The sequence below is a fragment of the Manis pentadactyla genome, chromosome 2 (assembly GCF_030020395.1).
Source record: "Manis pentadactyla isolate mManPen7 chromosome 2, mManPen7.hap1, whole genome shotgun sequence".
NCBI classification, from domain to species: domain Eukaryota; kingdom Metazoa; phylum Chordata; class Mammalia; order Pholidota; family Manidae; genus Manis; species Manis pentadactyla.
This window is the reverse complement of record NC_080020.1, coordinates 177,143,610-177,160,584: the sequence shown is the minus strand read 5'-3', so window position 1 is coordinate 177,160,584 and position 16,975 is coordinate 177,143,610. Positions and strand designations below refer to the sequence as shown.

The 16,975-nt window shown below is 39.2% G+C and overlaps 1 protein-coding gene across 21 annotated transcripts in view; it reads right to left on the bottom strand.

Annotated features, from left to right (window-relative positions):
* AAK1 (AP2 associated kinase 1) overlaps nt 1–16,975 on the bottom strand; it is a 170,107-nt gene that overhangs the window by 20,366 nt on the left and 132,766 nt on the right. For 12 of the 21 annotated variants that reach the window (XM_057497116.1, XM_057497110.1, XM_036908247.2 and 9 more), the window contains 3 exons: nt 15,437–15,532; nt 1,685–1,786; nt 555–656 (listed from right to left, as the gene is read on the bottom strand). The exons of 3 other annotated variants lie outside the window; for them this stretch is intronic. In XM_057497116.1, coding sequence (XP_057353099.1) covers nt 555–656; nt 1,685–1,786; nt 15,437–15,532 — 300 coding nt within the window. The remainder of the gene's footprint in view (nt 1–554; nt 657–1,684; nt 1,787–15,436; nt 15,533–16,975) is intronic. 6 more of the 21 variants (XM_057497118.1, XM_057497121.1, XM_057497123.1 and 3 more) reach the window with 3 other exon arrangements.

Here is a 16,975-nt window from a genome sequence, read left to right as displayed (position 1 = left end):
TACAGTTTACACAAATGTATTTATTCATGTAACACACAATCTGAGAGCCTAGTATGGATTATTTAGATCTCAGTCCCCTGTGAAATCTGGTTATACTCTTATCCTTCCAGTTTACAGATGAAGGAGTTGAGCTTTGGTCATGTTATGTGCCCCAAATCACATCTACCTATTCGGTGGCTGGGCTAGAATTTGAATCCTTTATTGTCAGGTACTTGGCTCTTAACCTTGCTTTGTCATATGACACACAAGCAGAGTTCTTTAATTAAGGAGGTGGAGGGAACCTGCCACCAGTAAATAGAATCTTGAATTTAAAAAATACTGTAACCACAGAAAGCCCAGGGATGACTCTATGAAGAACCTGAATCCAGAAAGTACTCTGCTATTTAGTGAGGAAACACACTCAACATCTAGAAGCTGGGGCTGTAACAATGCAGAGCATCCATTCCAGGAGGAACTAATCAGGCTGGCAAATAAGGCCAGGATCATCTGCTGTAGGCAGCTCTGCGCACGCACCCGCTGACCAGTTCCTGTTGCTGCGGGGACACCTGACTGACCTGTGCGGTTCGAGGTCACAGATTCCGTCTGAGATGGGAGGCGCTGGGGCACCGGGGGCTCCAGTCCTGGTATGAGACTCTCAACAGCAACATCAGCTTTTTCTTTGGTAACAGAGCATTAAGAAAGGAGAATAAAGGGAAAGGAAAAGGGAGTCAGAAACTTCCCGACAATTCTGTGAAGGCTTTCTTTTACAGGTTTTTAAAATGCAAGTCCCAGAGAGATGGGTAGCCCAAGAAGTTACTTTATTTCTGCTGCTTTCAGTGCCTGGGCTTCAATGACTGAGCACGTGGAAGATGAACCTCACTGTGACTCATCTCAGAGGGCCTCAGTTTCCATAAATGCAGAACTCAAGCCACCCAGATTTCTCCCATGTCAGAAGACAGGCTGAAAGGCACCTGCATATCTTCTGGTAATTTTGCTTTTCTTCAAGGATAAACTTGGAAGGAAACATTCTCTGTACCTTGCAAAGGCCACTAGTCCATCGCAAATCCCACCCCATGATGTAGCTCAGAGGTATTCTGCACTGTATGCCATCCCCCAGCTTGAGGCCCTTCTCCCTGTAGGATCATGTCCTTTCTGAGTTCTACAACTTTGTGCCCTTGGAGTACTGGGGCCCTGGACGTTTTGTAGAGCACAGGGAAATGTCATAGCCAGCAGACCAAGCCACTGCTCTGGATTTTACTCATAGGGCTTCACCACTGGGCAAGTGTTTCTGTTACTGACACCTGGCACACACAGAGACCTTCTAAAGAAGAATCTGCTAACGGTAAGGTCCAACTCAAGACCAACTTTCCTCATGAAGCTTTTGTAACTAAATGTGAATTTTTCCACATTCCTCCTCATTCATAAAAAATTCACTCTAGACATCCCAGAATATCAAGAAAAGCAAAAGTAATAGTGTTGTGCACCAGGAAGGCAGAGAAAACACTTTATTTGGATGGTCACAGGCAAGATTAAATAGCCTTGGCTTCCGGGTTAACACAGGCATCATTCTAAAACTAGGAGGCTTTGTGGCATTTCCCCTCCTTACCAGGGCTATTCACTAGGGATGTGTCAACCAGTTAGTTATCATTCTTGAAACAGACACACATATCATGCATGATTGAAGAAAGAAAGATGATGAGTTTACCAATTACAGCATCGGAAGTGCTACCAAAAGGATCTGTCATAGGCAAGAGGTCAGGGAGCAGAAGAGAAGTATCAGGAGACTTGAGGCCCTCAATTAGTTTTTCTAGTTGGGCGGAGAGGTAAAGAGAAAGCAAAAGTGCAATGAGATATTAAAGCAAGCTGCTCATTTACCATTTCCTATGCAAACACATTTTGGGGGTCAAAATTGTGTATAGAGTCACCATAAAAATGAATATTGTTAGTATCTTTTACTGTTAGTTAAAAATAGGCTTTCAAGTTAAAGAATGATTATTTCCTCAACCGAAGTGCCCACTCTGTAAGGCATCTGAGATACTGCCCTAGGTTTGCTTGCTTTTCAATTTGAGATATAATTTGCACTGAATCAAATTAACCAATTTTAAGTATACAATTTGACAAGTTTTTACAAATGTACATATTCATATAAGCACCACTGACATGACACAGAACATTTCCGTCACCTCAAGAAGTACCCTTGAACCTCTTTCTAGTCAATACCTTCCTCCAGACCAACTTTATCCCCAGACCCTGACAACAACTGATCTGCTTTCTGTCCCTATAGCTTTGCCTTTTCCAGAATTTCCTAAAAATGGAACCATATAGTATGTAGTCTCTTCTGCCTGATGACCTTCGTTTAGCATCATATCTTTGAGATTCCTCCATGTTGGGAGCATGTATTAAGTAGTTTGTTCGGTTTCACTGCTGAGCAGTTTTCCACTGTATGAGTGTGCCACATTTTGTTGACTTACCAGTTGACCAGATGGGTATTTGGTTTCCAGTTTTTGGCTATTAAAAATAAAGCTTCCATAAACATATGCATATGAGCCTCTGTGTATTCAAATTCCTTCCTAGGCTTAGTTTGTTATTTTTTTTGTATTTGCATTTAGAAATGGTTTATAACTCACCTCAATTAAACCACGCCTAAGTGAACTTCAACAATCATTTATTGTCTGCCAACTGAAAGCCTGTGACCTTTGGGACTATTATTATACTATGATCAAATCTCATAAAACTTACTTAAGCCTGCAAAGGATTACTTTTAATGTCCTTTGGCTAAGAAACAAAAGGACATCAGAAGTCACCAGATTTGTCACACCTGACAACTTAATGTGTGATAACGTATGCACAATTATGATTCTTCGAAAATGACTCCTTTAGCCCTGATTCATCAACAACCCTCTATCTTTAACCTACTGCAGGTAGAGCAATAACTTGAAACAAAGTAATGAGTCATATAATCTCATATAAAGAAGGGAATTAAGAGCTCATACCTTCTTTTACTTAAAAGAAAACTGAGGCCACATAAATTCTGTAACATACCCAGTTAAAGGCCTGTCAACAATGTTTCTTCTATCACAGAAGTAAAATGCCAGTAAGATAAAACTAAAATTAAAATGTTTGAGAGAAAGAAGTGACTTAAAGTTCATATATATATATATATATAATATTTGAATGAATCTGTATTCTAGGCTATCAGGAATTAAGCAAAGACAAAATTGATACTCATTGAGGGACAGGAACCCATTTTTAGGTGATCTGTAATTTAGGTGATCTTTAACTACACAGATGAAACAAAATAACACAGTTTAGTGTCTTAGCAAGATAATTTTCTTTGGTACAAATAACATACTGCAAAAAAAAGACGTTTTTATATGTGAAATCAATTTATCATCTTTGGCGTATATGGCATGTAGATATCTTTGAATTAATGACAATATGCTGCATTTCTCATAGACACTCTTGATTTATACAAAAGGAAGAAAGAAAAAAAGAAGCTTCTTAACAGCAGGGCAAAAAATCCAGGGTACTACTCAAGTATAGAAGTGTAGTCACATCAGCATTCATCTTGTACTGCACATGATAATTTATTATAGGAAAAGATGTTAAATATACCTTTGACAATTTTTAGCATACGGGCAAAAAATAAGATGGTTTTCTAAAAAGTCTAATTTTCCATTATTCTGATCACTGGTTTTTGTTTTAGTCCCCCCAAAAAAGCTTCTTTCACTTAAAAAAATAATTATTTGCTTCTTTCACTTTCGGCACTCCTATTTTGCAATCTTGTGAAGCAATGGATAAAAAGTAAAGACCCCAAAATTACTTGCCTTTCACACAGCAGTTTATCTTGGCACAAAACTTTAGGCTAGTACGGCCCCATAATGTGAATTCTAGCCACTGCAGTGACTGGTAGTGACCCTGGGGTAGTTCCTTAAATTTCCCACATTATCTCCTCAGCTATAAAATAAAGATACCTCCCCCGACTTTTTTGCACTGGTCACTCAAGTATCATCTTCTCTAAGCCTTTCCCCCATTCTCCTGCCATATTAGGAACCTTCTGAAGCACTTTGGGCTCACTCCTCTTGCAGTCCTTACTTACAACATGACCGAAGGCAGGGAAGGTGTCTTATGATTCTCTGTATCCCCAGTTCTTGGTTCCCTCTCACACTCTTTGTCATACCTCTGCCTTTTGGCTGCACTGGAGAGGTAGGGAGATTAGATCATCCACCAGAAAAAAAGTCAGGTACTTGAACAAGAATTAAATTTTTTTAACAGTCACTAGCAAGAAGCATATGAGGGTGAAAAAGTACACATGTGCATTAACGTGTATATGTGCATGTCTGCCCTAGCTGGTGAGCTGCAATGCGGTGGGGAGGGCCAAGTTGTCAGATTTAAGGAGGCTTATTTTCTGACCAAACCTCAAAGTACCAGGCTATACACCACTATATCCACATGGTCACTGCTACTTGGGAATACTCAAATACTGCAACTGTGGAAGGGAGGAGCAGGGGACCGAGTAATACCAGGCAGGACACTAGGAGAGTACGGGGCCACAGCATAAGAGAGGTGGACGGCATGTGCCAAAACTGCTTCTTTCCCTCCCAGAACTCCTGAAGTGAGAGATGGCTCTCAGTGATTCAGTGTTGGTACCCAGATGCCACTGTAACAACAGTCATCATTTACATTGGTAGAATTAATGTCAAACACTTTCCTTCATTATTCACAAAAAATGCTGAGTTTGGGAATAGTGATAGAGTTGAGAAGAATGGACATCAGAGACTGACAATGTATGACTTGCCCAAGGTCACAGACGGGGACATGGTGGAGCCTGAACTTGACTTCAAAGTTTCCTCCATGTGCTGCCTACAGGATCTGCCTAGCTCCATCAACATAGGAGAAAGGGTCTTCACAAAGACACAGCCCCATGAACGATGGTCAAGTCACAAAAGACATGTTGGCATAGGAAAGAACTGTGGATACTATTTAATTAGCCTATGAAGAAACCAGCTCCAAGAAGGTGAAGCAACTTGCCCCAAGAGCATACAGCAGGCAAGCCTTTGAGCTAGCCAAGACTAGCACCCAGCTCTATGCACTAGAGATTCATTCCTCTGCTTTAACTAACACTTTGATTGCATTAAAGGATAAGGACTATTAAAAGTCACATCAAAGCTACTATTAGTCATTTTTGGTTACTATAAACAAAAAACTTGAGAACAGGAAATAGAGGGAGGCACAAGAAAAGCTACAGGAGGCTCCTGGTCTATAAATCACAGACTGGAGGCCTCGTAGATGTGTGAAGGGGTGGCCCTGATAGTCTTTGTTTTATGAATTCTATCCTCTTCCTCTAAAGCCAAGCGTCATCATGGGGGTGGGGAAGAGCAATGCAGGGAGAAGGGTGGTATATTAGGAAACTGTAGGAACTGTTCTTTAAGATCCCAGACGTTGAAGCCTCACAACAGCATCATCAGAACTTGTTGATATCTAATGAAGAAAGACTTGAAAAAATTTTTACATATATCATGGGAAACAGCTTCTTTGGATTCAAAAGCAAAACCCATTTTCTGAGAGTTCATACCTAAAATGTATAAATGCTCACATTCTAATTCTCAATTACATAAAGCGACAGACCAGTAAAACTGAGAAATAATCCATAAATTGTGTTTTGCCATGGTTTAGTTTTCCTACAAAATGTTTTACAAGAGTTATCCATCTCTTTTATGTTAAAATCACAAGTCCACGACCCCCTCATATTCCAGTCCATGTGAAAGGCAGCAGACAATTCTGGATAGAGGAAAATAGTCCAGTTCCTAGGCTGGCTCCAATATTCTGAAAACTGGCTTTAGAATCTAAAGATGTGTTGTGTGTGTTGGGAAGAGAATACATGGATTTGGGGAGGGTATTATTTAACCTTTTATTGTGATACTAGACATTTTGGGCACTTTAGCTGGAGCCTGAAAAATCCCCCAAAATAAATAAGCAACATTAAAAAGTAAAAGAACATAAATTTAAGTCAAAGTCATCTCACTTTTTTCAGCATCAGTTTTCTCACCTATAAAGGATAAAAACTACATTAAAGGGTTGCCAGGATTAAATGAGTGTATATAGCAGAATTAATGTGTATGTGTGTGTATAAATCAAAGTGCTTCGTATGTAAAAGGAGACTGACTTCTTTTTTAAGTAAGGGGGCTAGATGAGGGGTCACCAAGCCACAGACGCCTGAGATTACAGTAGTGAAAATGGGTAGGACTCCAGATTTTACTCAAATGCTTTGTAATGAGATCAGAACAAGCAGAATTCCTTGAATAAAGGGAAATGTGAGGAGGAGACAGCATGGTCCAATAGAGAGGGAAAAAAGGTATTAAGAGACAAGAACCCAGGGTTGTACATTAAGTTTGTGTAGCACTTTGGGCAAATCACTCTCTTTCTGTGGATCTAAGTTTTCTTATAAGATGAAGATAAACTTAAAGGTCCTACCCACCTCTAAAAGTCAATCATCCAGTGTGAAGGGAAAAATAGAGAGTTGGAACTGGCTATTTAGAAGATAGACTAATTAGAGATGAAACTGGAGATCTGAACTGAAAATACTTGCAGGGAAAGACACTCAAGAGGGCACCGTGGTAACACAAGCATGAGGCAAGATGACTGGGCCCAAGGCAGGTTTTGGAAAATGCAGAGAGCGGACGCAACGTGCTGCTCAACAAGCAAACTCAGCCCAGACACGCACCACCAGGGAACAGGGTGAGGAAGTGGGGGAATGTATATGTAAGCTAGCTCCTTGTCTGAAAAAGGAACAAACTGCTATTGCTTGACCCTTTATTACAAAAGTAAAGTATTGCTTACTATGGAAAATTTGGGAAATACAGATAAACCAAAGGACAAAAGTAAAAACTACACATAATCTCACTTCTAGTGATAACCATTATGAATTTTTAATGAATACCCTTTTTTGGTATCATTAATCTACAATTACATGAGGAACATTATGTTTACTAGACTCCCCCCTTCACCAAGTCCCCTCAACAAACCCCATTAGTCACTGTCCATCAGCATAGTGAGATGCTGTAAAATCACTACTTGTCTTCTCTGTGTTGCAGTCCTCCCTGTGCACCCCCCACATTATACATGCTAATCATAAGGCCCCCTTTCTTTTTCCCCCCACTTCTCCCTCCCTTCCCACCCATCCTCCCCAGTCCCTTTCCCTTGGCAACTGTTCGTCCTTTCTTGGGTTCTGTGAATCTGCTGCTGTCTTGTTCCTTCAGTTTTTCCTTTGTTCTTATACTCCACAGATGAGTGAAATCATTTGGTACTTGTCTTTCTCTGCCTGGCTTATTTCACTGTGCATAATACCCTCTAGCTCCATCCATGTTGTTGCAAATGGTAGGATTTGTTTTCTTCTTATGGCTGAATAATATTCCACTGTGTATATGTACCACATCTTCTTTATCCATTCACCTACTGATGGACACTTAGGTTGCTTCCATTTCTTTGCTATTGTAAATAGTGCTGCGATAAACATAGGGGTGCATCTGTCTTTTTCAAATTGGGCTGCTGCATTCTTAGGGTAAATTCCTAGAAGTGGAATTCCTGGGTCAAATGGTATTTGTATTTTGAGCTTTTTGAGGAACTTCCATACTGCTTTCCACAATGGTTGAACGAATTTACATTCCCACCAGCAGTGTAGGAGGGTTCCCATTTCTCCACAACCTCGCCAACATTTGTTTGTTTGTCTTTTGGATGGTGGTGATCCTTACTGGTGTGAGGTGATATCTCATTGTGGTTTTAATTTGCATTTCTCTGATGACAAGCAACATGGAGCATCTTTTCATGTGTCTGTTGGCCATCTGAATTTCTTCTTTGGAGAACTGTCTGTTCAGCTCCTCTGCCCATTTTTTAATTGGATTATTTGCTTTTTGTTTGTTGAGGTGCGTGAGCTCTTTATGTATTTTGGATGTCAACCCTTTATCGGACCTGTCATTTATGAATATACTCTCCCATACTGTAGGATGTCTTTTTGTTCTGTTGATGGTGTCTTTTGCTGTACAGAAGCGTTTCAGTTTGACATAGTCTCACTTGTTCATTTTTGCTTTTGTTTCCCTTGCCCAGGGAGATATGTTCATGAAGAAGTTGCTCATGTTTATGTCCAAGAGATTTTTGCCTATGTTTTTTCCTAAGAGTTTTATGGTTTCATGGCTTACATTCAGGTCTTTGATCCATTTCGAATTTACTTTTGTGTATGGGGTTAGACAATGATCCAGTTTCATTCTCTTACATGTAGCTGTCCAGTTTTGCCAACACCAGCTGTTGAAGAGGCTGTCATTTCCCCTTTGTATGTCCATGGCTCCCTTATCGTATATTAACTGACCATATATGTTTGGGTTTGTTTGAAGACTCTATTCTGTTCCACTGGTTTGTGGCTCTGTTCTTGTGTTAGTACCAAATTGTCTTGATTACTGTGGCTTTGTAGTAGAGCTTGAAGTTGGGGAGCTAGATCCCCCCCACTTTATTCTTCCTCCTCAGGATTGCTTTGGCTATTCGGGGTCTTTGGCGGTTCCATATGAATTTTTGAACTATTTGTTCCAGTTCGCTGAAGAATGCTGTTGGTAATTTGATAGGGATTGCATTAAATCTGTAGATTGCTTTGGGCAGGATGGCCATTTTGACAATATTTATTCTTCCCAGCCAAGAGCATGGGATGGGTTTCCATTTGTTAGTGTCCTCTTTAATTTCTCTTAAGAATGTCTTGTAGTTTTCAGAGTATAGGTCTTTCACTTCCTTGGTTAGGTTTATTCCTAGGTATTTTATTCTTTTTGATGCTATTGTGAATGGAATTGTTTTCCTGGTTTCTCTTTCTATTAGTTCATTGTTAGTGTATAGGAAAGCCTCAGATTTCTGTGTATTAATTTTGTATCCTGCAACTTTGCTGTATTCTGATATCAGTTCTAGTAGTTTTGGAGTGGAGTCTTTAGGGTTTTTTATGTACAGTATCATGTCACCTGCAAATATTGACAGTTTGACTTCTTTTTTACCAATCTGGATTCCTTGTATTTCTTTGTTTTGTCTAATTGCCATGGCTATGACCTCCAATACTATGCTGAATAACAGTGGGGAGAGTGGGCATCCCTGTCTTGTTCCCGATCTTAGAGGAAACGCTTTCAGCTTCTCGCTGTTCAGTATTATGTTGGCTGTGGGTTTATCATATATGGCCTTTGTTATGTTGAGGTACTTGCCCTCTATACCCATTTTGCTGAGAGTTTTTATCATGAATGTATGTTGAATTTTGCCAAATGCTTTTTCAGTATCTATGGAAATGATCATGTGATTTTTGAAATGAATACCCTTTTATTCTTTCCCAATTCTGACTGTTTAATAAATATTTAAGCATATCCATGTTTTCTTAGGATAACTTTTTAGAAAAGAATTGCTAATTCAAAGCGAAAGTAAAATCTTAAAGGATTTTGTTATTAACTACCACACTGTCCTCCCCAAAAGTTGTACTGATATTCCCACTAGCAGGATCTGAAGGTGTTTTCTCATACCTTCACCAAGTCTGAGCTGTTGGGGTTTTTCATCTTTAGAAATCTGATAGCAGAAGCTGCAGCAGCTCATTTGTTCCATAATTGGCTCTTCTTGGAGAAGGATGATGACAATGAACTTTAAAAAAATTATATTTACTACATAACCTATATTTCTTCTTTCATGAATTGTCTGCTCATATTTTTCTGCTGGTGGTACTTTCTTATCATATTGTCATCATATACTTAGTTTTTTCTCAAGTCTCTAGGGTTTCCAAACAAAAATAGGTCAGGTTAAGAGCTTGGAGAAGCACTGAAAGGTTAAAGGACTGAGAAGGCAGACCCCTAAAAAATGGAGGCAGAATTAGTTAGCCTGGACAATGGCAACTGGGAGTGCTTTAAAGGAGAGGATTGTCAGTACTTTAAAATTATGGGAAGGGACTGAGAGTAAGGGCTTCTCCTCTGAGCACCTCCCTCTCTCCTCTTAAACATAAGTCAAGAGGTATTGGCAATTAGTAGAAGAAAGGAAGAGGTAGTTGCTAAGAGTTGGAGGAAGGATAATCCATTTCAGATTCTTCTTTTATACTTCTCTTCGTAAGACATAGTTATTAAAAATACCAACCACAAGGCAAGAAGGTAATATATCCTTCATAAACCTAAGGTTAGATAATAAAAACCACCCCCTAACATACACTGAAAGTCGTGAGCTTTCTCTCTTTTCAAATATGAAAATAACAAATATCAAAAGAGGATAGATATCTATTTATACAAGCTAAAAAAAAAAACAAGGGCTTGCTCAAGTCCCATTCCAATACTAATTAGGAATACAGCCATAAGGAGTAAGCAGGTTGAACTAAGCCACACGGAGGAGCTGGATGTGGGCCCCATCAAAACAGATAATTAAGCTGCTACCACTTTGTGGCTTTGGAAATTTACATCTTGCCTGACTTGTGGTGTAAGCCCTGAGTCTTGTGATGAGAGATGCTGCTTTTAAAGTTTCGTCACTCTAACCTGCCCTATCACTGAGTAACCAGACACCAAACCATCTGTGACATCTGAAAGTTAGAAGCAAAATTCAACAACATGCCCCATTCCAAGTTCTTAAAAGAAACTGAATCTGCAGGAAGATAAACTTTCTGGAGTAAAGACACATACTGTGGTCGACCTTGGACTTTTTAATATCACAACCCAGCAGCTGGAAGGAAGGAAGAGGCCAGGCAAACAGCTCTGAGAAGAATGTCTATCTTGACAACAAACCACCAAGAACACACAGCTTCTCATCTACTTTTCAAAAAAAAAAGTTGTTATTTGAGGAAGTAGGACTTAAGGACTTAAGGGGCAACTAATGCAGCCTTGCTTAGTCTTGTGGAGCATAGATGTTGAGAGGTCAGTATTAAGGGCTTGCTATAAAAATCTTTTCCTCAAACGCTTGTGCTCTGCTGGTGGGAGTGTGAAAAGGTATAGTCGCTATGGAAAACCCTATGGTGGTTCCTCAAAAAAATTAAAAACAGAATTAGCACAAGACCCAGCAATTCCATTTCTGGATATATACCTGAATGAAATTTGTGTCTTGAAGAGATATTTCCACATGCATGCTCATGGAAGCATTGATGGAAGCAACCCAAGTGTCTATCAAAAGATGAATGGATAAATAAAATGTGCTATTTACATACAATGGAATATTATTCAGCCTTAAAAAGAAAGGAAATTCTAACATATACTACAACATGGATGAACCTTGAAAACATTAAGTGAAATGAACAAGTCACAAAAACACAAATACTGTATGCCTCCACTTACAGGAACTACCCAGAATAGTCAAATTAATCGACAGAGAAAGTAGAATGGTAGTTGCCAAAGGCTGGTGGGAGGAGGGAATGAAGAGTTACTGTTTAAGAAGTAGACAGTTTCAGTTTTACAAGATGAAAAAAAGCTCTGTGGATGAGTGATGGTTGCAAAACAATGTAAATGTACTTAATACCACTGGACTGTCCACTTTAAAATGGTAAATTTTGTATTACGTATGTTTTGCCACAATTTAAAAAGTAAATGATTAAATCTTTCCACCAGTTTTCAGAGAAATTCCCTCAATCTTCTGTATCATATTTTAAAACTTTGATACTACCTATAGCTTAGCTGTTCCCTAATGCAAATAGAAGGCAAAATAAATGAACACACAGCATATACTCATTAACAAGATACTGTGAGACTCACTAGTTAGGCTTCATTTGGCAGCTTTCTGAGCCCACAAATACCCATGGCTATGATTTTTTTTTATGCCAGACTTTCTAAGAAAATGTGTTTTATGATGCTTTGGAAAATAAAAATTCTCCTTAAAACAAAAATCCAATTAACCATAGCTTAACAATCATTATATCAAGGAAGTCTATTTTAATGACTCTTAGTTGTACAAAGGTCAAAGGTCATAAAAGCAAGTCTAATTTCTGTAAGAGAAAAAATCACTATCCAAGACTTCATGATAACTAGGACTGCTGTCCAGGGAATAAAGACCCAAAGTCAAAGCTGTTATAGCATTTCCTCTCTTTATATACTAATTTAAAGTTTACAAGGCAAATTCAAATACATGATTTCATTTGAACCTCATGAGCCACTCCATAAGGTAAGTTTTAATATCACCAATTTTGAGAAGACAGAATTTATGTGATTTGACCAAAATTACCTAGCTATGAAGTGGCTAGAACCCAAGTCTTACAAGTTCAAATCCACTTTTGTGTTTCCCTAAATCTTAAATTTAGCTCTCTAGTCAAAGACTTCATTGATCTGGAAGCTGTCCCAAAAACAAAGAAACATGCACAGCCTGGGGCTGTGGATGTGAAAAGGAGAATGTGGAGCAGCACAAAGAGTTCAAAGACCTTACTTCCTCACTCAGAAACTGAGAAATTACTTGACATACCCACCAGTCAGTATGACTTGTGGAATCAAAGGAATTTATTTTAAAATGTGAAAACATTTTAAAAGCATAAAATAAAATGGTAAGTCATTAAAAGGCAGTAGTTTTCAGGAGACTAAGACTTCATGGCATCAGCAGCAAGGATGATGGTGGAAGGTAAGCATGTGAGCCAAACAAACAAAGCTAACCTGCTGAGCCCAGAGTGGGCTGGAGGTACCAGCAAACCGGACACTTTGTGGGGACAGGAGGAGGGGACGACAAACCTGCAGTTTGCCAAGATACCAGAGACTAAACTCTCAACCCTTTTCTCACTCAGGAATTTCAAGACACTAAGGAAGGATGAAGGGGCCTTGGATAAAGGAGCTATATAACTGACACTATAGACTGAATTTTAAATAAATAAAATAATCCAAGACATAGCAGTAACATACCATACTTAGCCCAAATTCTGGTGGGCACCAAGAAGGCTGGAGCTACAGGATCAGAGTGTAGCCACTATTTTCATTCCAGGGTTTGGCAGCTTCCTGACATTGTGAGCTGTGCCTTATTTATTCACCCTTAAAGAGTGGTTGGGAGGCCAGGCTGGGTGTTGGCAGAGGCACAGATGGAAGGTTACGGAGCAAGCAGTCTGGTGTCTCAGAGTTGGACTGCTAAAAGCCTTTCAGCCTTGGGTTTTACCTCATTCATTCATTCAGTCTGTAAATATTCATTGAGTGCTGACTCTACCTGGCAGTGTTCTCAGCACTGCCAATACAGTGGTAAAACAGCAAGGTGCTCTCCCTCAGACACTTATTCTGGGGGAAAGACAGACAATGAACAGATGCAAACAGACAATGTCATGATAAGGGCTAGGATGAAAAAGCATGAGACCCAAATGTCAATGACAAGAAAGAAGAGAGTTGGAGGAAAAGCTTTCCAGACAAAGTACCAGCAAGTGCAAAGGCCCTGAGGTGGGAACAAGCTTGGTTTGTTGGAGGAAAGACTGAGGGGAAGACGGCCATGAGCTCAGGTTAGCAGGGTAGCCAACGGTCAAATTAGTTAGGGGCTTGTAGGTTGTGGTAAGAAGTCTGAATTTTACACTCAGTCATATGGGAATTCTCTGCAGTGCAAAGGAGTGACATGTCTGATTTATGTTTTCAACAGATGAGTCAGGCCTGACAGATCAGAAAGCAAGTAAGATACCCCTAGAATTCTCTATTAGAATGTTCCATTTTAATAGATTTCTCCATGAAAACCCCAAAAGGCTAATGGCTTAATTGGCATTAAAGTATATACCAGTTAACACTTTAGCAGAAATCTGCCAGAATGAGAGGAGTATGGAGGAACAGGAAGTAAGAAAGATGACAATAAGGAGGGCAAGATGGCAACCAGCTAGTGCTGGTCTTCCCCTCTGAGACTGGCTCATCTCTATACCCTTCACAATTCATCTCTACAACTGGGAGCTGATATCCTGAGCCACGTGGTGTGCGTGCCTAGCTCCTCACCCCTGATCCAGAGGGCTCCTGTGACCGCTGCAGAGCTACCTGCCTGTGGACCCTCATCTTCTGGAAGGCCAGCCTTCCAGCTTTCACAGCCCATGGATTTTCTCGGTAAGAGCAAGGCAAGAACCTGAAGGGGTGTCAACAGGAGAATACTTCAGTAATCTCTTTTTCTTCTTTGATCAGATGACTGCACAACAGGAAGGAAAAAGAGGCCAGTGGGCCCCAGTTTGAGTTTGCAGTTCATACCCTTCCTGCTTTCTGCTTGAAATGGCTTGTCTAAGTACTACCAGACAAACCTGAAGGATGCAACAGAGAAAACAGCCTCTGTTTGATTCCTACTTTAATTACTCTATATTGAATTATTCCTCAGTGATTGTAGATAATTTTTACCTAAATCCAGGTCCAGCAAGCTATAAAGTTCCACCTGATCAAGGCAAGTTTTTACTTCTTCTTAGAAGGGTCTAAAAATTGCCTAAAGCAATAAAAACTGTCTTGGTATCCAAACTGCAGTCTGTCTTAGTAAGTGGAGGGTACGAACATCACAGTCACTTTCAATCTTGAGGAAACCAATCAAACATCTTTAACACTTTGAGAGAGAAGAGAAACCAAGCAGATCCTATCAGTTTGAAACCAAAAATAGGCAGGGATAAGAATGGGAAAAAAGGAAAAACTATCAGAAGCAAAATGGCTGCTAGATGCTTCTAAGGAATTGGATCTATTTGCTTTTTCAAAGACACTGATAGCAAAGAAAAAGGGTGGCTTCTATTACTCACATCACACTCTCCACACCACCCCCAAGAGGATGGGAAGGGGGGCAAGAAGAAACACCTTTGGCATTCACAGGTCCAGATAGAAATCGTCCAGTCATTGTTTCAAAAGCTATTTTCAGTCAGAACACACTAACCATCATTTCTTACTTTTTAAGACTGCTTACATATCAGGATATGGTAGACTGAAAGGGATATTTAAACATATGCAGTCCAATTTACTTCATCGATAAAGAGTCAAGTCTTAGAAGGCTTTCAGGTAGTAGAAGAGTCAAGAAGGGAACCCAGATCTCCTGATTCGCATTTCCTATCAACCTTTATTATATGATATTTTTATATTATAAAATAAAAGCACATTATAGGGAAATAGGAATAGGATATGAAGTCACCCATAATCCAGTCATCATACTATAACTTTCTTCCTTCTATCACATGCTTATTCCTTCCCCCCAACATTTTTATAATTATATTTGACTAATGTTCCTTCCAATACACATGACCTTTCACATTATCAATGACACAGTCAAGGATTAAAAACTGAACACTGATACCATGTGGAATACAATTCAGTATAACCTGAACTGATTTTATTATCTTTACTAAGGATTGGTTCCCTCTAAGAGAATTTTGCCCCTCTTATTGACACATAGCAAAAATATACAACAGCACCTATTATTAGGGCTTGGAATTCAGATCCCTTTCATGGAGTATTTCAAACAACCCTCAAGAGGCCCTGGAACATGAGAATCAAACTGCTTAAACTTCATATCAGTTTTATTTACCTACCTGGTGCGTCAGGTACTTGAAGAGGAATGAAAGGGTCAGATACACTGAGAAGTGGGGGGCTCGGACCCACAGCCTGCCCGCCCTTCTTTGTTTCAGCTGGAGTTGGTTGGAGGGGAAGAAAGGGTCAATGAGAGAAAAAAAAGAAAAAAGCAGAAAACACATCAAGTAAATCTAGATAAATTTACCATCTATTAGCCCAACAGCTATATTATAAATTATACAGGAAGTCAGGAAGTCTAAACTTAGAGGACAATAAAGAGGGATGAGTGGATACAATCCAGAATAATGGCAAAGTATGTATGAGATATATAACCTGGTCTTTGCAACATACTCTAAGATGCAACTGATGATAAAACGAGGATATTCATACGACTGAAATTCCATTTCTTCCTTGTGTGGAAGCCTACAGTGGTCTCTTTCAGAGTTCCTATAGGCGATTACTGTCCATATCACAAATTTCAACATGTAAACACTATCCAATCTAGCACATGTGTATAGGTACTTCCTATATACCCATTACCTCTTGAGGCTGTTTTATCACCAAATGTCTAATAGAGTGCTATGCAGACAGGTAGGAAGAGACAGAATTTTACTTCTTGCTTATTTCAAGGTTAGATAAGCCCTAACCTCTGGACTAATCTAACATACTATTGGCATTCATTCTATATTTGGCCAACTTATAGATTTACAGAAATCTATACACCCTATAAAATAACAGAGCTTGAAGAATCTTAGAATTTTCCAGCACAATTTTATATTCCAGAAAAGAAATGAAGCCCAGAAGTTAAAAGACTAGCCAGGGTCCACCAGCAGACCCACTCATCAGAACCCAGGTCTCTTGGTTTCTACTTTACCATTCTTTACACTGCATTTTAATATTCAGTGTGTTCATTAATTAAAATTTCATCTGCGCTCTATACAGTGGATTAAAAACAAACTTTTTATTTTCAGATAATTAGGGAACCACAAAAAGTTGCTGTTCGCAGAGTCCTGTGAACTCTTCAACTAGTTTCCCCTTGTGGTGAGATCTACAGCTGTAGGACAAACATTGACGCTGGCACAATACTGTTAACTTTACTCAGTTTTCACAAGCACTCATTTGTGCATACAGTTCTTTAAAATTAGATCCTGTATACAGATTGGCATTAGCACCACCACAACAGGGATGCAGAACTGTACCCTCAAACAAAAGACCCGCATTATTGTACTCTTTATAGCCACGCCCACTCTTTGCTCCTGTTCCTATTGCTTGGAATCCACTAACCTGTTCTCAAATCTCTGTAATTCTGTCATTTCAAGTTATTAATTTCTCTAAAGGTAGATGGAGAAAGGGAAGGGTAAAATCATTGCTCTTAAGTCTGCAATATTTTTAAGTGAAACAATGAAATATGCTAAAAGAAAAAGAAATTATAAAACTAATTACATATTATAACTTATTTTTGAAAAAAGTATATATGCAAAAATAAAATTATGGACATAAATACTGTAAAATGTCAGCAATTCTTTACTCTCAGACTGGGGTCATGAGTTCTTTTATCT